The 25260-nt window shown below is 54.7% G+C and overlaps 6 protein-coding genes and 1 non-coding gene across 7 annotated transcripts; 3 read left to right on the forward strand and 4 right to left on the reverse strand.

The window, feature by feature from the left end:
• Positions 1-692: 692 nt before the first annotated feature.
• Positions 693-5277, reverse strand: LRP88_08795 (hybrid sensor histidine kinase/response regulator; the record flags this gene model as incomplete). Its single annotated transcript, XM_083245294.1, has 3 exons — positions 693-788; positions 844-5060; positions 5157-5277. 3 exons carry the CDS (start codon positions 5275-5277, stop codon positions 693-695), a joined length of 4434 nt encoding a protein of 1477 aa, XP_083099788.1.
• Positions 5278-10173: 4896 nt separating this feature from the next.
• Positions 10174-11157, forward strand: LRP88_08796 (uncharacterized protein; the record flags this gene model as incomplete). The annotated part of the gene is made up of 3 exons (XM_083245295.1): positions 10174-10499; positions 10554-10850; positions 10902-11157. The coding sequence occupies 3 exons, from the start codon at positions 10174-10176 to the stop codon at positions 11155-11157; spliced, it is 879 nt and encodes a 292-aa protein (XP_083099789.1).
• An 860-nt stretch (positions 11158-12017) lies between these two features.
• Positions 12018-13759, forward strand: LRP88_08797 (Aldehyde/histidinol dehydrogenase; the record flags this gene model as incomplete). Its single annotated transcript, XM_083245296.1, has 4 exons — positions 12018-12128; positions 12180-12270; positions 12328-12697; positions 12745-13759. The coding sequence occupies 4 exons, from the start codon at positions 12018-12020 to the stop codon at positions 13757-13759; spliced, it is 1587 nt and encodes a 528-aa protein (XP_083099790.1).
• A 711-nt stretch (positions 13760-14470) lies between these two features.
• LRP88_08798 lies at positions 14471-14560 on the reverse strand. The gene has a single exon. It is a non-coding gene; the product is annotated as a tRNA-Val (tRNA).
• A 554-nt stretch (positions 14561-15114) lies between these two features.
• LRP88_08799 (ribosome-recycling factor) lies at positions 15115-16019 on the forward strand (the record flags this gene model as incomplete). The annotated part of the gene is made up of 2 exons (XM_083245297.1): positions 15115-15179; positions 15242-16019. The coding sequence occupies 2 exons, from the start codon at positions 15115-15117 to the stop codon at positions 16017-16019; spliced, it is 843 nt and encodes a 280-aa protein (XP_083099791.1).
• A 136-nt stretch (positions 16020-16155) lies between these two features.
• Positions 16156-17148, reverse strand: LRP88_08800 (uncharacterized protein; the record flags this gene model as incomplete). Its single annotated transcript, XM_083245298.1, has 1 exon — positions 16156-17148. The coding sequence occupies one exon, from the start codon at positions 17146-17148 to the stop codon at positions 16156-16158; it is 993 nt and encodes a 330-aa protein (XP_083099792.1).
• Positions 17149-17994: 846 nt separating this feature from the next.
• On the reverse strand, positions 17995-19695 carry LRP88_08801 (Metallo-dependent phosphatase-like protein; the record flags this gene model as incomplete). Its single annotated transcript, XM_083245299.1, has 3 exons — positions 17995-18024; positions 18075-18227; positions 18277-19695. The coding sequence occupies 3 exons, from the start codon at positions 19693-19695 to the stop codon at positions 17995-17997; spliced, it is 1602 nt and encodes a 533-aa protein (XP_083099793.1).
• Between the last annotated feature and the right edge of the window lie 5565 nt (positions 19696-25260).

Raw genomic sequence — 25260 nt, forward strand, 5'->3', positions numbered from 1 at the left:
ATCACAATGGCAACGTACGGGCTATCTATTCATGCGTGCATCGATTAATCGGTTCAAAGCAAGTCTAGGTTCTGGATATCAAAGGCGCCAAGGGGTCTTGTCTAGCTAGATACATGCACATCGTCGTCGTAAATCCGTCCACCCCCCTAGAACCAACCGTACGTAAAACGTATAATGTATGACCAGAAATGACACCCTTCCAGTCAAAACAGACCAAAGTCAAGAGCAGCAGCATCCTTCACCTAGCACCCAGCAACAACGCCCAATTGTATCGTTTATGCCCTACCAAATGTTGCTTTTTCAGTGCCCATCTGTTCTGCCCAGACAGCCAAACAAGTCTCGTATATGTAGATAAACATCGCAAGCCCCCCACTGCTTTAGTGTACTGCAGTTAGAGCCCCCCAAGGTTTCCTTTCCCATGCTTCTTCCAAAACGCCTGAATGCCTTCACAAGTCCAAATGCTGAGGGGAATAACCCAGTCATGATGATGAGGTGAACAAAGAATTATGTCAAGAAAAAAAGGTCGTACATATCTCTAGGCAAATGATGCCAAAGGGCAAATTATATCCGGCAACCCATGATATTCCAATGGGCTAAAGGGACAAGAGCGAAGAAAATATCAGCCTCATTGGGCCAAGGGTATCAAAGGATGATGCGGGCTAACAAGACGCAACATGACAGCTCCCGACGTCTCAAGCAGACACCGAGAGGTTTTTATACTTGCCGACCAGTTCTTCGATCTTGGGCAGGAGCTCAGGGATGCGGAACGGTTTGGAGATGACATCGTCCTACCGACAAATGGTTAGCAAGACTCAGTATGGGTATATCGCTGTGGGCACTTACAATCCCTGCGGCTTTCGCACTCTCGATCTGTTCCGGTCGTGCGTAAGCCGTGACAGCTATGATAGGAATGTGCTGGACAATGGTCCCCTCCCGTTCGAGCTCTCGGATTTTCCGAGCACACGTCATGCCGTCCATGATGGGCATTTCGAGATCCATGAGGATGACAGAGATGTCGACGCCCTCGGCCTCCTTGCCGGCCCAGAATCTTGATCGCTGCAGTGTCTGGAGCGCCTCTTTTCCATGATTCGCGACAAACGTGTTGTTGCCGCAATTTCGTAGCTGTCGCTGAAGGACCTTCTGGTTGACAATATTATCCTCAACGATTAACACGTCAAACAGTTGGTTCGAGTCTTCGGGGCCTGGCCGTGAAACCTGGCGGGTAAGCTCAGGCTTGGATGGAGGGGCTAGAGACTGCGCCTTTCGCGTAATCTTGAATGGCGTGACCTGCTCGTAGTCCGAGGGAGGGCTGAGAGAGCGCCGAGTCTTGATGTAAAAGCTGAACTTGCTGCCGATACCTCGCCGGGATGTGACGCCAATCTGCCCCCCTTGCATCTCTGTCAAGATCCGCGAGATGAAGAGCCCGAGCCCTGATCCACCATATTGCACGTGTGTTCGCGGAGTAGCCTGCTGAAACCGCTGGAACAGCAGCCTCATTTCCTCCTCAAGCAAACCAGGGCCAGTGTCTTCCACTGTGCAGTGGATGTTGATCTCCTCACCAACACCCCATTCATCCGCATTGTTGATGTCCATGAGAGCTGTGCGCTGATGATCGATCCTGTCGAAATAGACCACACCCCTACGAGTCAACTCAGACACATGCTTAGATGCGCTGAGGCTGACCGTAATAGTCCGCTTCTCCCGACCTTGAGTGAACTTGATGGCGTTTGTCATCAAGTTAATCAACACCTGTCGCAGTCTGGAAGGATCAAGCTTCACCCACTTGATGCCGTAATTGTCAAAGCTTTTGTCCACGTTGAAGGCGAACTCGATGTCATGGGCTATCAACTCCGACTCAAACATCTTCAGCGCCCTTTGTACCACCCTAACGGGTTGCTCGTCCACAGGAGTCACTGCCAGGAGGTTCGAGTCCAGCTTTGATAGTGTCAGAATGTCGTCGACAATGCGTTTCTGATGGCTTGCGCAAAGATTGATCGTGTTAGCAGCGTCGAGGCAATTCTCCAACAGTGTTTCCACCTCCGCTTTGACGTTGTGCGCATCGAAAGTGCTGATGTTATTGGCGATCTGGTCGGCACATTGCAGAATTGCCGAAAGGGGGTTCCGCATCTCATGGCTCGTGATGTCGATGAAGTTCTCTTGTTGCCGTTTCAACTCGACTGCTTCCTCCCGGCGCTCGCTTTGAACCTTTTCAGCCCATTTCTGAGAAGAAATGTCGGTAATGCAGCCAAAAATCAGCTTGAGGTTGCCGTCTTGGTTCTTCTCGGGGTATGCGCTCATAAGAACCCACGTATCGATCGTGTTTCCGCCACTCTGCTGACTGCACTTGAACCGGAATTCGACCGAGATGGTGACCTTTTCTGTGATTAACTTAGCCCACGCATCCTCCAGGGCAGCCCTGTCCTCGTCCCGAACGCTATCCATCCACGTGTCCACCGAGTCTTCAGATCGAGAGTGCCTCGAAATCTGCCACCACATGTCGTTGCAGTAGTTGATTTTCCCGGCGAAATTGGCAATGAACATGCCAACTGGCGCAAACTCGGCCATTCTGGTAAACCTGTACTCGCTCTCCACAGCCTCCTGCGTGCGGAGGTAAAGCTGCATCGAAAGCTCTTGGCGATCCAAAGCGGCGAGCCGAGCAGCCCTTTGCCCTCGCTTGATCTCCTCCTCAAATAGGACGACCGAAGCCATCGATGTAGCAAGCTGCCGGTTGAGCAGATGGACAAACAGTTTGTAGTCGTCATCGTAAGGCCGTCGAGAGTTAGCGCCCATGACAATGAAACCGATCACAGATTCACCCGCTGTAGTTGGAATAACAGGAAAGACAACAATAGTCTTTGAAGGGTCACCGAACCCTCTCCAGTGGAGGCCCTCAATGAGACTCGCTGGGAGGGTGCCGTTTTCTTCAGAGAGCACGACTGGAATGCCACCCGCAGTCATCGACTGTCGCATGTAGGGGGCAAAGCCTTCATCAGATGACCGCAAGTCAAGGTGTGAAGCCGCTGCCGGATGGTTCTCGGGGACACCAAGAGCGCCCTCGAGGACCATTTGGGGTGAATGGATCAAGCTGCCAGAATGTAAAGATGAGACTTCGCTCTCATTGTCCTCTCTCGCAGAGTAAATCAATGCAAATGGGACATCGTATTCGTTATACTCGAGGCCCTTCTGCACCTGTGGCCAGAAACCCTGAACAGTCGTCGCCGCGGCCGTCCTCTCACCGATTTCACGAAGTGTGAGCATCCTTCTCTCGTTGACTCGGCGACGAGTGTTTTCGAATGCGGGATTATACAATCCCACAACCTCGCCGTCGCCACCCACAAGAGGAACGATAGACCAGGAAAAGAAGGTCTCCTCCAAAAACCCATGCCGGTTGATGAAAAGCCGATTCTCATGCTTCATCGTGGCTTGGCCGGATTCCAACGCACTCTTGAAGACCGGTTTGATCTCATCCCAAATCTCGGGCCAGGCCTCCATGTAGCATGAACCCATGAGTTTTGGGTGTTTTCGGCCTGCAATGTCGAGATATGCCTCGTTGTATATGATAACGAACTGGGGTCCCCAGTACATGGCAGCGGGATGTGGACTGCCCATAACCAGGTTGGACATGGTTCTCAGGTCTGCAGGCCAATCTTCAATGGGCCCTAGAGGGGTCGATGCCCAATCGACCGATCGAGCAAATTTGATGTGTGGAGGAAGACTTTCCGAGGGTGGTATCCTTGTCCAGTCAAAGATCGACCTCGCCGGTTGCGACTGGAACACCTGGTTTGTAAACTCATCAGGATGTAATCTTGCTTCATCTTGCTGCATATCAACTTCGGCACCCGCAGGGTTGTTGGTGTTGAAAGTGACCCCCTCAGGCTCGGCATCGCCAAAATAGTCAGGTGCATCAACGATTTCAGCGTCAGGGGTAACTGGCATCTCTGGCGAGTGTGCAACGCTTCGACTCTCCGGGGCAGCAGCCTCGTCGATAAGAGGGAGCGCAGAGCTTGGTCGAGAGCTAGCAAAGCCTGCGCGGGCGCTAACAAAACGGAATCTTCGCCTCAGTGTCGAACAGGTCCATGTGATACCGGCGTAGACGTGCGTAGCAGAGTTCGTTTCGGATGGCGTTCGAGCTTTGGCGGAGGTCATGATCCATGATTTAAAGCGTCCAAAATCGGTTTCTGGGCTGGCATCTTCTTGATCTACCGTCAGGAACTGGAGAAGTTCATGCGCGACTCGCAGGGAAGCATTATAGTAAAGAATATGTAGCCCAGCGCGGCTACCATTGGCCGCATTATCCAAGTCTATCAGGAACGTCGGTCTCTCATCTTGCTCAAGAAACTCGATAACGCCAATGCCCTGCAGCATTTGTAGCCCCGGAGGGAGGGTGCGACTGTCTGGGCTTCCAGAATGCGCAGGTACGTCCATTGAAGAGCCCCAACTACCAGGTGTGCTCTCAGATCTGCCAGGGCTGATAGAACTCACACTTGCGCGAGGCAGCTTGAGCGTCGTAACGCCTCCGGCTGGGTCCTCTCGCATACGGGAGAGCATCGATACAGCTGGGTCACCGGCAGGAAAGGCCGTGGGGCGGCTGACATGCCTAGAAGGTGTGTGCGAGAAGAAGAGGGGGGAGAGGGGCCCTTCCTGCTTTCCTCTTGCGGCGGAGGGATGAAGACCCAAGGCTTGACTGGGGATTTCGACCTTGCGAGGTGGCGACGCACCGGTGCGAGCTTTCTTCACAGGAGACGGTTGCATGACGGGTTCACCTCTGATCGGGGCAGAGGGGCGCTTCGCCGGAACGGGAGGCTGCGTGAGCCCTCGAGTGGGCGCGCTGATGCCTCGCCAACTGGCGATCGTGAGTGCACTCGCCTGTTGGATAGCGCTGGCAGCCGAGGCCGTCAATGATGGTGTCGCGGAGTCGGACACGGGCACGTTGGAGGCCAGGTTTGGTATGCTAGGGTCTCGCCTCCATGCTGGTGCTGGAACTCGGGGAGGGACGTGGGCAACTATGCCGGCTGTTGCAACTCTGTTGTAAGCCTCTCCAACAGCGTTGGCGGCAGCAGCTAGAATAGCAATGTCCGTCCCGGTCCCAGGCTCAGTGGTGCTTGCGCTCGATGGTGTGCGGGCAAGTCCTGAGATCGAGGCAGCGGCGCAAGGACGGCGATGGCGATGGTCGTCGTCTTCGGGATCGATCGAATCGGCAGCGGCAGTAGAGGCGACGGGACAATTCGAAGAAGCGGAGGAAGATGAGGAAGAGTTGGAACTAGAGAGCTGCTGCATGAATGCACCTGGGGCGAGGACGGAGTCGAAGCCCCGGGGGGAGGGACTGCGAGTCCTGTCACCTAGTGGCTTGGGGCCTTGCGCAGCGGCAAGCAGGAGATCGAGATGGGACGAGGGGCGTGTGCCCGTTGAGCGTATGTGCACGCAGTGGAGGTGTGCGTAGGGATGTCGTGTGTATATTTCGGAAACAGTGGTGGTGGTTGGTGGTGAAAGTTACCTGACTGCGGGAGTGGGGATGGGGAGGATGCAGTCAATGCTGGATTTCTGCCAGGTACCTCTCTGGGCGGCGCAATTAGCCCGGCCAGGCAGGTATATGTCGAGAATTACGGCGTCCAAGAGGGGGGGGAGGGGGGGAAGAAATGGGATAGGGATCGAGATGGGATAAGGGATCAGACGGAACAGTTGCAGGGGATTTCCAGCTAAAGTGTTCGGTAGCGCTCGTCAAGACTGGGACCATGCAGCTTGACTCGGACGCAACGTGGATTTGGCTTGTGGGAAAGGGGAAGTCCCAAATAGCCAATACGAAACAAAAGAGCCTTCGAGTCAATCCAACTTTTGACTCCAAGCTCCAACTGTTCTTGTCCGAGTGGCGGGGATCGGGAATCGGGGTCGAAAGAGGACGGACGGGTCCTGACGTGAAGAGTGGTCCAGTAGGGCAGGAAGAGCCGCACGGAGGGGGATTCTAGGTCATCAGGCAGTACCAGGTGAAAGCAAGTCTCGGTAACGCGACCTTTTGAACAGCAAAGGTCGGGTCTAGGTCAGCGCAGTGATAATTGGGGGATCCAGGGCCAGGGTCCGACTGGAGCCATCGATCAAGGGGCAAACAAGAGATGGATGGGAGTCTGATGGAATGTCGTCTTTCTCTGGAGGACGGACGTTGCAGCACAGCAGAGGGCTCCCGAAAGGATGGAGATGGTGGTTGGAACTGGAAGGGGGAGAAGCATGGAAGCAAGTCAAGTCACGTCCGGGGAGATAAGTTACGGTAGGTAGGTAGGCAAGGCAAGGTAGGTACGGCGGAATCTCCGCATTCGCATTCAAGCTGAGCTTCCAGCTGGAAGGTGCGATGCAAATCCCAGTGGGCGGTTCGGCATTGGGGAAGGCACGAGGTTGCCTGCTCCTACAGGTCCAGCTGTAACTAACCACCCAAGGCACTTGCCCAATGCCCAATACGGAACACATCAGCAAAGCACAGGGCTAGAAAAAGTAATCAAGGCTAAGAAAAGATGGAAGGGATCAACAATTGCTTCAGCTCTCCCCAACTTCTGCCTCTACCACAGCCCGACCCCGACAGCACCGAGCACCGCACCCTCGCCAGCATCAGACAGAACCGGGGTTCGCTAGCCATGGAGATTGGGATGGGGAATTGGCTTGCGGCGCCTAGCGAGTAGATATACGACGCCTCCTCGAGCACCAAATAGCTTCTGGGCTTTGGAGGCCCGGCTTGGCACCTGGGACAAGGGCCATGACAAGGACCATGGCCACGCTGAGATTCCGCACTGGATATCGCAGGAGCCTCTTCAACGAGCCCGCCCTCTCAGCAATTGCGAGGCCCCCAGAGTCAGAGACCCCAGGCTTGACATTGCAGCGGCTCTTGTGCCAAGTCCATGCGCCTGAGACACTTTACTTGTCTGGCTTTACATTGGTGGACGCGCTTCTGGCTTCGATTGAGCCATGCGGCAGATCCACTCTCCACACACGCGGCCGGCTTAGTACTTTGCGAGACGAAAGAAACGAACGGACACAAACCGGCAGAACCAGGCGAAGTGACATGGGACAGGTCATGCTTTGGTTTGGCTTCGCTTTTACCTCGCGACCACCCACGCAGTAGGCCCCCTTAGCCAGTCATCAGTTTCCTCTCATCCGTCGACGACACAACCGACATACTGTACCTGTCAGGTCATGCTTAGAGACAGCAAGAGGGAGACAGAGACAGGGTCGACATGCACGATGGAGGATATTGGCTGGTGCTACTCCGCAGCAGTCGTAAACGGCGGCGGAAGCATCGGTGCAACGTCTTGGCACCAGCACAATGAGTGCTGCGACAGGGCCTATGTAGGGCCAGACCTTCGATAAGTCAGTCCCACGGTAGCCACATCAGGTGCCGTTCGAATTAATTTATCAGCAACGTCCATATGGAACAAGTTCATCACAATTTGTCGACATTTCTTCTAGCCTCTAGCTTCTGTCCTTTCTGCACTGGAGGTCTTTGGGGCTGAACAGAGGCGCCTTCGCGAATTCCCCTTCTGAGCATGGCTCGTTGATGAAGTGGAGAGTCATGAATGACAGTTACCGAAGCAAGCCTCATTCTGCACCTGTTTCTCCCTTCAGCCTCCTGGCGTGCCTCGGTTGGTATGAGGAGAGCATGGGAATGACATGCAAAAGCCCACAGGCCACAGGACGAATGAGCGAGTGAGAGACTAAGAGAAGGGGGTGAAGCATTGGGCAAAGAAAAAATAAGAAAAAAAGTTCCCGATCTCTTCGGAAAATGGGCAAATGGTGGTGGCATCCCGTGCGTCGAACGGATGCAGTGGAACTCGCTCGCCCACATCAAGAAACGCCGATGACGATCATGGGGATCTAGAACGGTCTTTTCCTCGCACGCCTTGAGACCTGGTGCCCCGCTTGGCCCAGTGCCCCTGTCGGCCTTCTCACAAGCGTCTCCACAGGTCCCAGAGAACATGGTCTGGACGAGGGCCCTGGGTCTTGGCTGAAGGATCGGCCTTGGCATTTGGCGCGAGAAAGCTCAAGCCGTATCAAATACGCAGGCCAGCCTACAGGTGCTCGGTGATGAGGGCTCGGTCCGAAGCCCCTCCCATTGTTCCCTTTGAGGAGGCAGTCTTCTGGGCCGTCAGCAACAGAGTTTGTCGGCCGAGTTGGCTTTCGCAACCAGCCCAATCAGCCGGCAGTTGGGTCCCGTCGAGTCTAGTTTGACGTGTCCGGATGCATAGAATCGTCTCCAAGGTTCGAAGCGGTGTGGAGATTGTTGAGATCGGGCGAGTGACATTTTCCTTCTGGGCGGCCTCGTCCCGCGCAGCCATCCCGTTAATCCCATGATGCTGGAAAATCGTTGCACGCAGGTGATGAGGTGACGCTGGTGGCTGTTTTGGACTCCTCTGGATAAGTTGTTGACGCCAGGGGGGGGCGAGCGGCTTTGGTTGTCTCGCGGTGAGAGGAAAGGCTTCCGGTTGATATCAGCACTTAAGCATGAGCATGTCTGAGGTTGACACGCTGACCCAGACCTGGTATGCTATTTTACCATGGGAATGGGCATTTGCCATGAACCCCATGGTGTTCCGGCACATCACACTTTGCACCGACTCCCAGGAGGCGTTGGTGAACCTCACGCTGAACTGGCGGCAAGATCCCTCCCGCCCACAGACTTGTTGTCTCATTTGCGAGGTATTTCAACCGTACACACAAGTGTATTGCTACCCGCGCAGCGTGGTCGTATCGGATCTACCCCGGACAGATATCGAGTTGCACAATGTTGATGTGTCACTTCACCAAGCCAACTCGCCAGGCATGGGAGGTCTGTGACCATAGGGTAGCTGAGTTGCGATGTGCCAGTGCTCCTCATGAGCTTACTGTACCTGGGGGCCGGTATGCTCATGGACAGACAGTGACACTGGGTACTATACCCGGTCTCTCTGGCCATGAAGGCAGCACACGGATCATCCGGCTCTCAATACCCTTTGGCGTATGGTCCATAATGGGAATGCCTTCACTTGAAACGGGGATCAACATTCACTTCCCGACCTGCCAAGACGACCCCACTACCTGCCCGTGTTATTTTTATCACGACGCAACCACGATGTGAGACGAGTGTCGCACAAGTCGAGACTCAGACGTGGCAAGTCCAGTTGCCCTCGCCCATCAATTATTTTAACTCGTCGTTTGAAGCCTTCACAGAAACCACATTGCCATCAGCATAGATCAACTAACCCTGAATGAGAAGCGATATCATGGCGTTTACCTTCAGCTCATTCCTCAACCCACGATGTGACTACTCCATACCCAAGGGACATGACTGACACGATTCATATTAAGACTCGAATGACAAAACCAACACCAGCGGCTAAGGACCATCCAGACTGGCTCGGTGGACAAGAAGACGACGGCGAGGCACGGCAATGGAGCGGGAACGCCAGCTTCCGCAGTACGGCCCGGCAAGCAATCAAACACGATCTCTTAGCTACCAGGTCGGACCTGCAAGCTCTTGGAGAGCAAAGAAACAAACCCCTGGCACTGAGCAAGCCAGAGTTTCCCAAACGCACGGCATTCACAGGTGAAGCGGCAGCACGGGATGCCCATTGGCCGGACGAGGACGGCCCAGCCACCGGGCAGGCCAATCGGGCGGCCCCATCGGCGCCGGGTTCCCACCCGGGCGCTTAAACAGAGCAGATCATGGCGGATTCGGCCTCTGATTGGCAAACACCGTTGATGCTCCTCGTCGAGATGCAGTGATGGACAGATGGAAATGCCTCCAGACGCCGGCTCCTCCAGCGCTCACAGGTCGGTCGCTGGTCAGTCGCATCCCGTCACAGTGGCCTCTCACAGCACCAGGAGCCTCTCACAGAGCATGGCACATGGGGCGCGGCGCATGGGTGGTTCCCTCTTTGCCGGCCACCTTGGATGGCGGGCCCTTAAACGCTTGCCAGCCCCCAACCTGCCACGGCGTCAGACCAGAGCTCTTTCTTCCTCCAACTCCTCAGCTTGACTTGACGTTGGTGACCAGGTTGCGGGCCAACAACTGTGTATCGACGAACCTGACCAACGGCCTAATTATAGACGGCGCGACGATCTCTGATGTGGAATCGACACTAGAATCAAGAGCAGCCAAGCACCCAGCAAGAGCCAGCAAAAGAAACATACCCTCACCAACCCCACCTCGACAATATGAAGTTCTTCGCCCGATCCTCGTCCAAGCAGCTCAAGGAGCCCAAGGGCGGCGAAGAGCCCACCCGAAGGACCTACCGCATCATCAATCGGAGATGGCCTTTTGTCTCGAGGAAGGCGACGTGGTGGCTGATGCCCATTGAGCTGGCTGGTGTCATTCCCATCCTTGCTCTCACGAGCATCGCGCAGCCCGATCTCTATCGCTCTGACATGTGGCGGATCGGCTGGGAGCACGACCCTCCGCTGAACTCGAACCCGGCCATTATTCTGTACGCCTATGCCAACTATCAGCCACTGCCCAAGATCGCCCTCATCTGGACTCGCACGTGAGTTGATTACTGGATTAATCGCACGCAACAGCGTTGACTGAGACGGAGCAGATTCACCGACTACAATGTGGCCATTGCCGTCATTTCACTATTCTTCCTGCTCAGCAAGCTTACCGCCTTTATCATGAAGGTCTGGTATCCGATTCTGGCCACCTTCATCAACGTCAGCATGGTTACCCTCTACACCGTGAGCGTCTACGGACAGATTGGACCCGATTATGCCGATCCGGAACATCCTGCTCCAGCTGCCTGGTACTGGCGTTATGGTTGTGGCCTTGCCAAGCCATACGGCAAGTACAAGAGCTGCAGGATCGCTCAGGGTCAGCTCGTGGTGACACTCTGGTTGCTGTAAGTCACCACCTCCCAGACACGGGTTCTAGTTGCTGACAAGTTGAATAGCCTGGTCTACGTGGCCAACCTGGCCTTTGCCATTTATGCCATGTGCCCCAACAAGATTAACGATATTCCCGAAGACGATGACGAGGAAGAGGAATCCACGCCCTCGGAGTCCAAGGAGGGACAAGGTGTTTGGGAGATGCACAACATGAAGACACCCACCAGCGCCCGGGCCATACCCTTTACGCCCAGGACGCAGGCCTTTCACACATTGGATCGCCAACTGCCGCTGCGGTCCCAGCAGACCCGGTTTGCATAATAGGCAAGCGCGAATGTATGGCAAAGAGTTGAAAAGGACCTCGTTTCTGGAAGACGCAGGTGCATGACATGTACACACACGGAGGATGGGCGAAATTTTCCTTGGATATGGATAGCATTGGGTGTTTGGAGTTTTGGATGATACACCATGAAACACAAGGTTGGGCCAAATGAGCCACAGCCAGGTTCTGTCTTTAACATGTCACCGATATATATACATATATGTATATGGATGGATATATGAGAGTAATTACAAGTTACCAAAGCTCAATAGTTACTTGGCGTAAACTTTCCTATTTTGCCGGTTGATCTGCCACTACCTGAATGGGCAGGTCGGGTGAGACCCGGCCACAGCTGATACTCGACTCGCCGAGTCTAAGAGATAGATAAAGGTAAAGGCGAACACCGTTGATGACCTCATTCCTTGGGATTTGGGTCGGCAGTGTAGAGCTTAGTTAATGCTTCATGTTGACTTGACAATGGGTATCTGCAGAGCAGGCCCTGTTGTGATACTGTGCCGGTAACGGCCTGAGCTTCCCCCGCCTTCGGGGTGCCGTCTTCGGCCTCCGCAATGGATAGATCGGATCGCACTTGCCTTGCCGGTGCCGACCGGTAGCAGTTCCCGGCTCCGGCAGTCGCGCCCCACACAAGCTTGGGGATGATGCTTCTACGTAAAAGACGTCACCCCGCAACCACAGCCGTCATTCCCTTCCACCATCATCATTCCGGACAGGCCACGACGGGGGGCATCTCATCTTTTTTGTTTCTGTGTCGTCAGTTCGTCGTCTGCTATCAATTGGTTCCCGTAGTGGCAAACTCTACTCCTTGCGCTTTAAGTACTTCCTTTGCTTGTCGCCCGTCATGGCTCTGCTTCAACGCTTGGTTGCTCCCTCTTCGCGAGGCGCGCTGCGACAGTCTCCAGCCATTGCTTTGATGATTACTCGGAGAGCTTCCAATATGGCGCCTCCCAAGGTATGATAAGCCCGCGGGTGAGTTTCTAGAGCCCCGCTAATACTTGCTCAGCTCAAGGATCCGTCCCTTCTGAAGCAGGATGTCTGCTATGTCAACGGCGAATGGGTCAAGGCCAAGTCGGGCAAGACGTTCAAGGTGAACGGTAAGCTTCAGTCACCCAGTCTCGTACCTTATCTGTGAAATCCAACATCCCGTCTAGATCCATCAAACGGCGAGCTTATCGGAACCTGTCCCGAGTTCAACGCAGAGGATACCCAGTCAGCAATTCGAGCAGCTGCCGATGCTTTCCCTTCTTTCCGTTCCAAGACGGGCCGTGAGCGGTCCAAGCTGTTGCGCGCATGGTATGAGCAGATGAATGCGAATGCTGAGGATATCGCCAAGCTCATTACCTGGGAGAACGGAAAGCCTATTGCTGATGCCAAGGGCGAGACCACTTATGCCGCCAACTTCCTCGAGTGGTTTAGCGAGGAGGCCCCGCGAGTGTACGGTGACACTATTCCTAGCTCTGTCCCCGGAAACCGGGTATGGACCATCAAGGAACCCGTGGGAGTGTGCGGTTTGATTACACCGTAAGTGACCGAGTATCTTCAGATACAGATTATTGACCAGATATTAGATGGAACTTCCCTGCAGCCATGATCACTCGAAAGATCGGACCTGCGCTGGCAGCGGGTTGCACAGTTGTTTGCAAGGCCCCCGCCGAGACGCCATTTACTTCTCTGGCTCTGGCCGAGCTGGCTCATAGGGCAGGTATTCCCAAAGGCGTCGTTAATGTGGTGACTTCTATGGAGAATACCCCTGAACTCGGCAAGCTTCTTACTTCTGATCCCACCATCAAGAAGATTTCCTTCACTGGGTCTACTGGGGTTGGTAAGCTCCTTATGAAGCAGTCGTCTGGTACTCTCAAGAAGCTCTCGATGGAGCTCGGTGGCAACGCCCCGTTCATCGTCTTTGATGACGCCGACGTCGATGCTGCCGTTGCTGGAGCTATTTCGTCCAAGTTCCGATCCTCGGGACAGACGTGCGTGTGTGCCAACCGCATCTACGTCCAGCGTGGTATCTATGATGAATTTGTTAAGAAGTTTACCGAAAAGGTCAAGACATTTAGCGTGGGTAACGGTTTTGAGCAGGGTGTCACACATGGGCCTCTGATCCACGATCGTGCAGTCCAAAAGGCCGAGGATCATGTCAAAGATGCCGAGAAGAAGGGTGGCAAGGTCACTATCGGAGGCCAGAGACTTAACGACCTGGGCTCCAACTTTTACGCACCTACCGTTATTCGAGATATGACATCTGACATGGACATGGCGTCGCAGGAGACATTTGGACCTGTGGCTGGTCTCTTCCCCTTCGAGACGGAGGAAGAGGTGGTTAGAATGGCCAACAACACCGAAGTTGGCCTGGCTGGTTACTTCTTCTCGCGCGATCTCGAGCGGGTGCACCGCATCGCAGAGGCCCTCGAGGTGGGCATGGTGGGCGTCAACACTGGTATCATCTCGGACCCTGCTGCACCCTTTGGTGGCGTCAAGGAGAGTGGCTTCGGCCGTGAAGGCTCACTGTACGGTATTTCCGAGTACCAGATCACCAAGATGATTACATACGGAGGAATGGGCAAGGCTCTCCAGTCATGAGATGGGGTGGGCATGATGACCAAGATAGGATAACACTAGGGAGAAGAACGGAGCTGTCACCAGCGAACGATAACACATGCTGACCTTTGCCTCTTTCATTACCTGTAAAAGCCTTTCAGCTTATCCTTGCTTTAATCGCATCTCTGCTGGATGAACATTGACTCAAGACATTTAAAGCTAGGCATGTGGTGACTCGGGTACGGAACCCGATAGGCGAGGCGAACATAATATCTGGAACTGCGGTATCTCAACTGTTTTAGACACTTGGTGCCACATTTTTGCGCATCTCCGCAGGTGTGAGGTTGTCTCGGTCATTGTCTCAGCTTCGAGAAAGGGGATACCTTGGAAGGCGGTGTTGCGAGATATTTGATAGAGCAGAGTCGGTGCAAGAGTCTGACCAGTTGTGAAGGTCTGGCTGATTAGAAGCGAAACCCCAAACCAGGGTAGAACTTGATTAAACATTTCACCTATGAACTATGTTGAGGGAGTCTCATTGAGGGAATAATTATTGTCGTATGTATCATCAACCCTTGCATGATGGTGAAAATGAAGTGTCTATCCCTAAAACCCCTGTCCAGGTCGGTGCCAAGTTGTGAGAAGCCATGGGTCAGTGTCAACTGACAGATCGTCTCCCAACAGGAACAGATGCGGACAAGCCGTTGACTGGGCACAAAAAGAAGATTCACAAGCTGAATGTGAAGCCAAAAAGATTGATCGTGGCAGGGTTCGAACCTACGACCTGTGGTGTTCTAGAGGATTTTCCTCTGTAAGACCAATGTGATACCACTACACCACACGACCAATTGATGGTGACGAGACTTTCTAACAAGACTCAAGTGTGACGCGTCCAGGATGGACAGGTGAAGGTTGACTGTGTTATTCTCTTTGGATGGACAATTGAGAGAAAGTGTAGAAAAGAGAGCATGAATTGGAGTAGGGAATAGTTTTCGAAAGCCCTAGCAAGTAGCTATTGTTCGCTCGATCATGCTGGTAGCTGGAGATAAGCTGCCCCTCCAATGGTAGTAAGCTGTGAAGACTCTCTGGCATTGGATAAAGCTCAACGACTATAATACCCTCAACAACTCGAACACTTCATCATGACCACATATTCATTTACTGTTATAATTCTCCTCCAAATATTTGAGCTCTCCTCCTCTATAGAGACCTTGTAGACCGTATGAGCAGAGCCAAGAGTTGTCCTGCACCAATAGAACCCCTCATAATCCAACGACCCTTATCTTATCAGCCCACGATGTGTGAAACCTGCAACTGATCTGACGTCGAAGCTCAGGAACTCGAACTCGACAGACACTGACTTTCCTCATTCTACCATTTTACGCAGCATACACGAGATAATGGCGCTATCACGAGCTCATGGACCCGTGAGGAACTGCCTACGCCAATTGGCGTCCTCGGAGGGGTAAGTCCTGACCTTTGACTCGAAGCAAAACTTGCGACGACAATTGACTGACAATGGGTTAGATCCTCCCTCCAGACCCTCTCCCGCCGGCCGATCGCCTCGATAGCTGCCGCTCAACCCCTCCCCCGCTACTTCTCCAGCTCGCCAGCACTTCTAAAGAAGCGCAAGATCGCGGCCGCGAGCAACAGCCCCAATCCCAAGGCTGCGGCCGGGACTGTTAACAAGGCCGAGTACGACACGGAGGCGGGCAGCGGCGCTCAGCCCAACCCGGAAGATCCTCTCGATTTTAGCTCCGTGGTGGCGGCGTACGCACCCATCGATGCCCACTTCAAGACGCAGCTGGCGGGCATGGTTCACGGAGGACGCTTCAACCCTACAAACCTTGGCTCCCTCCCCGTGGCCGTCAAGGACCCCGAAGCCGGAGACGGATCGTTCCCGCTGCGGGAGCTCGCGCAGGTGGTGCCCCGTTCGGGCCGGACCATCTCGCTTCTGGTTCACGACAAGGCCTACATCAAGCCCATCATGTCGGCGGTGCAGTCGAGCCGCGAGTTCAACCAGCAGCCACAGCGGTCCGAGGACAACGAGCTCGAGCTGCTGCTTAAGGTGGAGCTGGAGCGCAAGGACGACGTGGTCCGCCGCATCAAGGAGGCCGTGCAGCTGTGGAAAGACCGCATCCGCCAGGCGAGGTCCAAGCATGAAAAGGTGCTCAAGGACTGGAAGAAGACGGGCGCCGTGCTGCCCGACGTGGTCAAGAAGGCTGAGAAGGAGCTGCAAAAGGTCCAGGACAAGAAGATGAAGGAGATCGACCAGGAGGAGGCCCAGACCATCCGCCAGCTGTAGATTTCATGAAGGCCATGTGTGTGTATCATCATAGATGCCTGACATTCAGGCGTGCGAGAGAGTGTGTGGGACATTGTACTAGTATTACATATCATGACAAAGTGTACACTGATCTTTTTTTCCATCTTTGATCACTCTAAGCTCGTGCTTGCTTTCCGTTGCATCCCTTCTTGACCAGCAGCGAAGTCAGCTTCTTCTCGAAAGCGTTGACATCGCTGGTCGTGTACGTCTCGGCCCGGAGGTGCCACGAGCGGGACACGCCCACGGGGTCGGTCGCGAACTTGGGTGTCTCGTGCTGCCCGCTGACGGCCTTTTGTGTGATGACCTTGCGGACGGCCTCCTCGGCATCCGAGATGGCGGGGCCCTTGGCCTCTCCGCCCTCGGCCTGGAGCTTGTCCTGGATGTGCTTCTCGGCGGCCTTCTTGGCTTCAGCGTCGGCAAAGAAGCGCAGTCCGCCGGCCTCGACCTCGGAGGCGTAGTGGCGGGCTTGGAAGGCTTGCGGGGCACCGACGTGATCAGCCGTGCCCAAGACGCTGAGGTTCTGGAGGACGGTGGCCGAGTTTCCGGTGGCGGAGCCCGGCACGGCGGGCGCAAAGTCGGCGATAGACTCGAGAGTCAGCGAGGGTGTGTACTCGGTTCGCGTGCCATATCGCATTGCGTCGTCAAAGTGTCGCTCGTCAGGGTCCATGGTTGAGTACTGATCACCACGACCTCTCGTCTTGTCCTTGTCGTCATCGTCTCGCTTTCGAACGTCCTTCTTGCCTCCCCGGCCTCGACCTCGGGCACTTCCTCTACCTCTACCACGGAAACCGCCCCCGCGAACGGGCGAGGATGACCGAGGCGGGCCGCCAGCTGAAGATCCTCCTCTTCCAGCGAATCCACCACGTCCACGGAATGCACCACGTCCGCGGAATCCTCCTCTTCCTCGGAGCGGCAGGCTCTTCACGTTGAGGACCTTGGGAGCGCCGGCCGGGGCAGGTCGGTTCTGGTTGCCGGGGCCATTGGGAGGGTTGGCGGCCTGCAATTGTGTCGCCGAGAATTGGCGAATGCAGCTTCGGAGAGCGTCCGAGGCCTGCTCGAGCTCTGGCCTTGTCCGGCTGCACACCGAACGCAAAGCGTGGCGCTGCATTGTTGCTTGTGGTCGTCTGATGTGGTGAAGCTGGGCTGTGAGATGCCGCTTGAGCATCCATATCCAATTTTCTGCCAAGGGTGGGGTGACTAAGCCATTGGATTTAATAGGCGCAGCCATTGGCCAATCATTTACGCTCATTACACTCATGCATAGATTCACTGATAGACAGAGATACTCTCATCCAATCTCAATATTCTCATCTCAATAAACAGACATGTAGGTAGTGAAAACAGTATTGTAGGTACATAGGACTGGCTGTCTACTCAATCCCATACCACTAAGCATACCGCAAGATCCATATTTCGATCATGCATCCCCAAGTCCCAGTCCCAGGCAATGGCTCCTTCTATGAGGCCCCGAATCCCATCTCCTCCTCGTTCCGCTACCTATACATGACGCCTCCAGGCGTACCAAGATCAACCCATCCAAACTCCAGACGGCATGCTTGAGCGGCGCTGTGCGGAAAGGATCAGGTGCCAAGCTGACCATTTCTGGTCCGCTGGTTAGGACAGTTACGTCCGCCACTCGGAGAGAGCAGAGGTCGATATCGACCACCTCAACACGGCTATCACACCGTGGGCACAATGGCCGCTTTCGTGCTGAATGTCCTTGCTCTCGGCACCCGAAACCACATCGTCGACGCTGTTTACACCCCAAAGTGCCCAGGGCATTGCTCTGTTTGCGTTGTTGTTGTTTCTGTTTCAAATACGGCGAAACTGGCTGCTCCAGGTCGCCCTCGGAGACCTGCCGCCGTTGTGTTTGTGAATGAATGTCCCCCAATAGAGGGCAGTTAATATTAAAACGACTCGGTGCTTCGTGTTCGTGGCTGCATATCGCCCCCCACTATACGCTCTGCGGCTGGACCAAGGCAGGCTATAAAAGGTCAGATGTGACATCTCATGCAGCGGGCATATATTACTTACAGGACTGTTCAACATGTGCTGCCGCTTGTTCCGGCTCTTCTTGATATGACTCTTTAAAGCGCTCGAGTCAAGAGGCTTCAAGAGCTCAAAGCTGCAAAGGAGCTCCGCAGACACAGACATGACTGCGCCCCAATTATCGAATTCGCCGCAGTACTGCACACAGGTTAGCCGATTATCCGTAGTCTTGCAGAGGCTGACGTACATTGGGGGCGCTAAAGACAGTAACCAAAACCCGGTCGTTAAAGAATTCGTACCCGTCCTCGACCACCATGTGCGCGCGGCAGATAAGATCAAAGTCGTGATCCGCCAGAAACTCGGTGATGACGCGTTTCCCAAAACAGTAGCTGACGCCCCTCTCGTTGGCTTCCCAATCCTGCTCCATGTCTGCGGGGTCTGACCATAGCAAATCGTTGAGCAGGCCGTAGTCGGGGACATCTGTTGGTCGAGCAATGTTTCGAATATCGTCCATGTGGACCAGCGCCGGCGATAGGCCTCCGTGAACGCAAAAGATCTTGCCGGCAACGATGGCGGCGATGGGGAGTGTGTTGAAGCAGTCGATGAATGTCTTCCAGATCTTGACGTTGCAGCGCCTCTTGCACTCATCGTAAAATCCGTACACTCGTGTGACATTAGCGCACTCGTGGTTTCCGCGGAGGAGGAAGAAGTTCTCGGGGAACTTGAGCTTATAGCATAGGAGTAGAAGGATCGTCTCCAGAGATTGCTTGCCTCGATCGACATAGTCGCCCAGGAATAGGTAGTTGGAATTCGGAGGGAATCCACACATCTCAAACATTCTGATAACATCCGTGTACTGGCCGTGGACATCTCCCACAACCTTGACGGGGGCATCCAATTCCAGGAGCGCAGGTTGCGACAGGAAGACTTCCCTGGCCCTCTGACAAATGGCGACAATTTCGGCATTCTTCAGGCAGACACTCTTGGTAACCTTTCCAGCGTAGCCCGCATCCAAGAGTCGCTTTATAAAATCATCGAGATCAATATCCTTGATGTCGGACATGGCAACATTGGAGTTGCCCTCCTTGGAGTCTGCTGAGGGGCCATTGTGGATAGGGTTGATGGTGTTTTCCCGCTTCACCAGAATCGACTGGCCTGGGTTCTGCATGTGCGCATTCGCGCCCGCGTTGACCGACGGAGGCTGATCCGAGACATGATCAACCTCGCCGGAAGCCTGAGCCGCGCTCACGTCGTGGGCGCCGCCCTTGGAGTGGCCCTGGACGGGAGACGGCGGGGGTTGGTCGTCTCCAACGGCCGACTCTGCAAGCGCTGACTCGGACGTGGAGATGTCTGTCGCATCCGTCTTGAGGGGAGGGAGCTCACTCCGGCTCAGTCGGGATGAGCTCGAACGCCCGCTCCTACCGGACCGTCCAGAGGTACCTTCGCTCTTGGAGTCGGTTGTAGAATCGCCGTTGGATATAATCTGAGAGTTCCTGGGGCTGTCCGTCTTGCCGCTGCCGGGGATCTTGGATCGCAGGGAGCGAAAGGATCGCGACGAGTCCTTGGTATCAGATCTGCTGAACGATGGGTAAGACTGGAGGGGGCCGTCAGGGCCGGCAGAGCCGGAGCCCTTGGAGCCACTCTCCCGGGAGCTTTGGTTACCCATTGTACCTCGATCCCGCACTCGTCAGATTGCGACAACTATCTCGAGATTGCGTGGTGGGATGGGTATTGGTTATCGATGTGAGTTTCAGTGTTGCTTTTATCAAAACCTTAACGGCGCCGTGGGTAGTTGGGCGACGAGGGTTTGCGGCAAGGGAGGGGTTAAGGAGGATGGAAAAGGTGGTCGAAGGTGTAGAAGAAGGAGCAGCGACGACGTCGTCTTTGTGCGTCCGTCTTGGGCGACTTCGGTTGATGCTTAGGATAGAGGTACAGGTTGTCGAGTTTGGTCGGCGACCAGTGGGTTTTGCGGCGATGACGTCGTGGGGAGGGAGGTTCGTTAACGCCGGGGCGAAGCCGGAGGGATAGAAAGCGCGACTGAGCGAGGGTCGGAGATAATATTCCCAGACGAGAAAGACCGAATTCGAGACTAGAAATACCCGGTGTCAGTCTGACTCATTTGTCAGAGCAGGAAAAGGCTGTGTCAAGGCTGATGCACGGAGGAGTTGCGGCGCATACAGGACGAGACTGAGACGGCGAGTGGTGAAAAAAAAAGTTGTCATGGGGAGCGGCAGGTGAAAGACAAGGTGATGTATAAGATAGACCAGCAAAAAGCAGCAGCTTTGTTGTCGCAGAGGTGATAAAAAGGCGCGGGGGATAAATGTACCTGCGGATGGAAACGGGTCGAGTTGAAAAATCAGATCGCCAAGACGTTTGGAGAGAAAACGAGCGTCAAGGAGCTGTCGAGTGCTGGCGGAGGTTATAGGCGAGGGGGGAGGAGGCGAGAGACGGCGCTGAAAAGGCAGCGGGCGGCGTAGGCAGGTTGCGCAGCAGAGAACAGCACAGCGAGCGCAGGGCAGTCAGGGTATGTAGGGCGGGTGAGTCTGAAGGTGTTCAAGGTGGTTTTCGCATGCGAATGACGTCGATTGAATAAAAAGGTCGAGACTGGGAGCCCTGTCGTGGAAGGCGATGGACTGACGACGGCTTGTTAATGTTGGGTGGTCAAGAGCACAGACAATCAAGTCAAGTCAAGCACGACGGATGAGGCTCAAAGGTTGTTTGCAAGAGGGAAAAAGAACAGGTCCAGAGGGTGATGCAAGACGAGAGTAGAGTACTACAAGGTCCCGGCTTGGCTTGGGCACAGTAAGTATACTCTGCAAGAAACGACCCAACGACAAGCAAGGCAAGGAGGTTGAAATGCGTACCGACCGATTGCCTGGTCTGCGTATCCGTACCTAGTAACCTAGCTGTAGGCCGGTCGAGAAGCTCGCTCGCTCTCGCTCTCCTCTGCCTCTGAGCGGAGCCGGATAAGGTCGAAGCGATGGAGCAGAGCAAAAGTGGCGGCGCGGGCTGTGGAATTAAGGTTCCACACCCCTCTTTCCTTTCTTTCTTGGGCGACTCTTTTGGGTTTATCGAAGCTAATGGGGAGAAGCAGGGGAAGATCGATTATTAGAGTAGAGGAATCACAGTGTCTGTTGTCGAGATCAAGTGTCTGGAGAGGCAGGAGAAAAAGGTCAGACAGGCAAAAGAGGCACAGCAACAGAGCGGCGAGAAAAACCAGCTTCAATGACATGCACCCGTCGAGATGCGGTTTGTCCGGGGGTTGATCGGCGCCCAATGGAAGCTCGCTCGCAGGGGACGAACTGTGCTCGGTGATGTTGGGGCCCAAAAGGCAGGGGTCTTGAGAGGGCAGTCGGGGGAGCCGTGAGTAGGATCCTGTCCTGTTCTGTCCATGGGAAGCTGGAAGACGGTCGATAATAAAGCAGTTCATGACCGGATCCTCTCCCTCTTCCCTCTCCTCGGTCATCGCCTGGACCGGACTGACTTGAACGAACTTGCATCTCCGTCGCAGTCGTCATATGGCGGGACTCTGGTTTGCTTGTTTGGTCTTGGGACCTGTCCTGACGACCCCACCAGACAGGCTAGACCTTGAAGGAAGCCAAGTCCAGATCTGCCAACCTTGCTTGTCTCGCCAGCAACCTACAGAAACAAACAAGACTGTCACTCTGGGGGAGCAACAGATGAGATAGCCAGACTATGCGATGCCAGTTCTCTCCTCTCCCACTCAAAGCTGCAGACGCTGCAGACCATGCATGAGACATTGACCCAGCAGAAGAACTTGCCTACCTGCTCCTGCTGAGGCCCTGGCAATCCTTGACCTTGGATGCAATCTGGTGCTCCATCACGGGAGCCAGTTGGCACGTGCGAGAGCTCGATATGGAGACCCGACGCCAGGATCAAGCAAGCAAGGAAAAAAAACTGCCAGGTCGAGGGCGGCTCGGTAACCGACTCGAGACGACTCAATTCAGCCCTGATAAGTTCCCTCAGCTCATCCTTGCCAATCGGCAATCATCTCACCACGCAACTCTTGAGGCAAATAAGAGAAAAGGAAGGAAGAAAAGGGCCGGCTGCGTTACGTCGACATCACCACCAACGAGAGAGGGAACCCAAGAAGAGGCCAAGGGCCAAGGCCGCTAGCACATTTCTAGGCACATGCTCAACCCCCTCTCCTCTCAAGGACTAGGAGTCCTGTTTGAACTGATGTGTCGTTCTGCTGGTTTTGAGGCCGCTCTCACACCCATTTGCACATTGAGACTTGCCCGTCACCCTCGCAGTAAATGAGAGTCAACGAGGTTGCACACCTGACCAAAGCCTCGTGCACACACTCTCGGTGCTCTCACCGAGTTCCCCGCGTGGTCGTCGTCGCAGCCGGTTTCCGCGCCTACCTTTCCCCTTCTGTGCCAAGGTGAGGTCGAGAACGACGCGGCAGTTTGGTCTCCCGACCGCTCGGTTGGTCGAAGGCAGATCCAACCGGTCAGAGATCAGACACACACACCCCTGCTGTTTACCCTGGACCGGCTGGCGAATGGCGGCGGGCTACTATGTCTAATGGAAAAAAGCAACTGGTGAGATGCACATGGCGGTGGCTGGAGTTGCGTCTGAGGATTCAATGCAGTGAGAGAAGCATTGCATCTGCGTGTTTTGCAATTGGACGGTTCGGACCAACGCCCGATGACATTGATGTTCTCAAGTGACGGTTCTCAGCTACAGTTTACTACCTACTTACCCACGCAAGAAAAACCAAGAGCGCCGGTGCTTTGGCTGGTGCTGTCGTCGTTGACTCGCGATGCAAACGGCAGGTCAAAACGCCTAGTGCTTCAGCTCGGCTCCCGGATTGCCCACGCTATCAGAGTCGACCATCTCAAACCCGGTGCGGGCATTGGACGAGGGGCTGGAGATGGCGTCCCGCGGTGTGGATGGTCGTGGCCCGAGGACGGAGCTGCGTCTCCCGCTAGGCCAGAAACATCAGCCCTTTATCGGTCTGTCAGCCTGGGGAGCTGCTTGGGCGACAGAAGACAAGACAAGACGATGAAGGCTCAAGGGAGAGAGTGACAGACGTGAGGGGAGCCATTGCGACGCCGCAATGGGCCATCTCGCTTGTCAAAGCTGATAGTTTACGTCAGCTCTAGTCGGGGGGTCCTAGATCGGCCAAGATACCCTCGGCTTATATGCTGCATTGGGATCTTGGAAGCGGGCATCTCTGGTCTTAAATAGCTTTTTTCTTTACAACAGCAAAGAGGAGATTGATGAGATCGACGTCTCAAGGTCTAGACTCAAGCAGGCGGTGCAAGCAAACGCAAGCAAAGATAACCGGAACGGAATCACGTCAAGCCGCAAAGCCACACAAGCAAGGGTCCCGGGAAGAGGAGGCTGAGTTGAGGCAAAACCGCGCGAGTTTTCTAAATTTAGGGCGATTCCGCCCAGTCGGCGCGGGGACACGGGGACTAGCAATTGGTTGGGCTGTGTGATAATGCTCTGCCTCTCTTCTGCTTGTTTTATCCCGTGGATCTCGTAAGGCTGCGTCTGCGTCGTAGTAGTTTTTGCCTTCTCGGGTTGAAATGAGCCGCCAGGTTCAAGCAAGGGCCAAAAAACTTTGTCTCGTCTCATCATTCCGGTCGGGCCTAGTTGCTGACGGCCAAGATCATGCTCCTGCATGGATCTCAGGACCAGCACGGGAATGGCACCTCCCGTTGGGCTTGTCACTTCAACTTATTCCATCACAACCATCCATCCCATTCCCGCCCATCCACACTGATGATGAATCTTTGGGGTGAAAAAGTCAATGAAGTAGCAGACGTAGGTCCAGACTGGCAGAAGATCGATCGTCAAAATCTGGCCCCGTTTTTATTTCAGAGTGACGACGTCTATGGTGTTTGTCTGTTGCGTCTCCCCTTGTTTGATGATCACGAAAAACATCTCAATGTGGTTCTGGGGTGGATCACGGACCCCGGCTTGCTGTCGTCAGCACCAAGAGTTCAGGGTCCTGGCTCTACTACGACATCGGATCCAATACCACGCATCTTGCTTGTGCAGAGCCGGCAACAACATTGACTAGTTGCCCGCTTATTGCCTTTTCGAACGTTATGGGTTCGCCCAAAGTCCCAATGCCCATCATGGAATCGTCAGCAACGAAGGCGGTAACGGAAAGTCTCAAGTCTAGAGACAAGGCATCTTCCGCCTTTTGTAGACCCTCATGTCATGGTGATCTCTCCATCAACAAGGCCCGCTGCTGGGCCAATGACAAGATCGTCATGCTGATCGTGCAGAGTTCAGCAGCTCCATCTGGAGGAGGGGGAACCCGTTCCGTTTACGGTTATGTAGGCTGGCTGTTGTAGGCGGTTTTTTCTCATTGTGCTGTAAGCTTGTTGGTGCAGTCGGACTACAACACCCGCGCGGTGAGATGGCGCACACGGCACAAAACAACAAGACGAGACAGAAAACGTGCTTGGCGGCCGTTGAAGCAAGGGTCAATCTCTCAGCTGCTTCAGATTGCACAGCCTGACATTGGTTCAATGTCATCAGCTAAATTGAAGGAGCTGCGAAGAGGCTTGGGACTTTGGAGCATGTCGCGCGTGGGGTGGCTTAGCGACTTAGTAACGACGGGAGCCGTGCGTGCGTGCGTCGGCCATCACGCAGCTCCCAGAGTGTTTTTAATGGGAACCAGCTGTAACACCCACTGGAGTCGTAAGCACGCCTCCAAGCCTCCGGGGGAGCCCCCTGGAGCCGGTCGTCGCCAATGAGGCGCCGAGGCAGAAACGATCAGGCGCACTGTAGAGGACTGGGCTGAAGAGGCTGGGGACTGTACAGTGTTGCTGACGGACTTCGCACTAGTGTGGTCCATCGCTTGGTCTCCCCTCTTCTGGGGGTCTCTGCTGCGCCACTCCACACAGCTCTTCTCTGGCTGGGGGGTTGGAGCTGGAGGATCCAGAGTTGACGTGGAGGGGGCGGCCAAGTGCTCACCCCCCCGGTCTCTAATGGCGCTGGCGCTGGGCTGTGTGTGGGATTGTGTTCTCAGTGCTCATGCCCAGCCCAGCCTGCTCTGCTCACACAGCTTTTTTATAAATCCACCGTCTTCAGCCCGCTCTTCCTTTCTGCTGACATCCTCTTTTTTCCTATTCCCGTCTCGTCTCGTCTCATCCCATTTCGTGTGTGCATTGCGTGTGTACGCTTGCTTCACTCACGCTTCCTCCTCTTCCCTCCGACATCGTTCGCTAAAACATCAGCTTTCGCT

Source organism: Fusarium phalaenopsidis (genome assembly GCF_050370095.1).
Source record: "Fusarium phalaenopsidis strain FUZ10S chromosome Unknown contig_32302, whole genome shotgun sequence".
NCBI classification, from domain to species: domain Eukaryota; kingdom Fungi; phylum Ascomycota; class Sordariomycetes; order Hypocreales; family Nectriaceae; genus Fusarium; species Fusarium phalaenopsidis.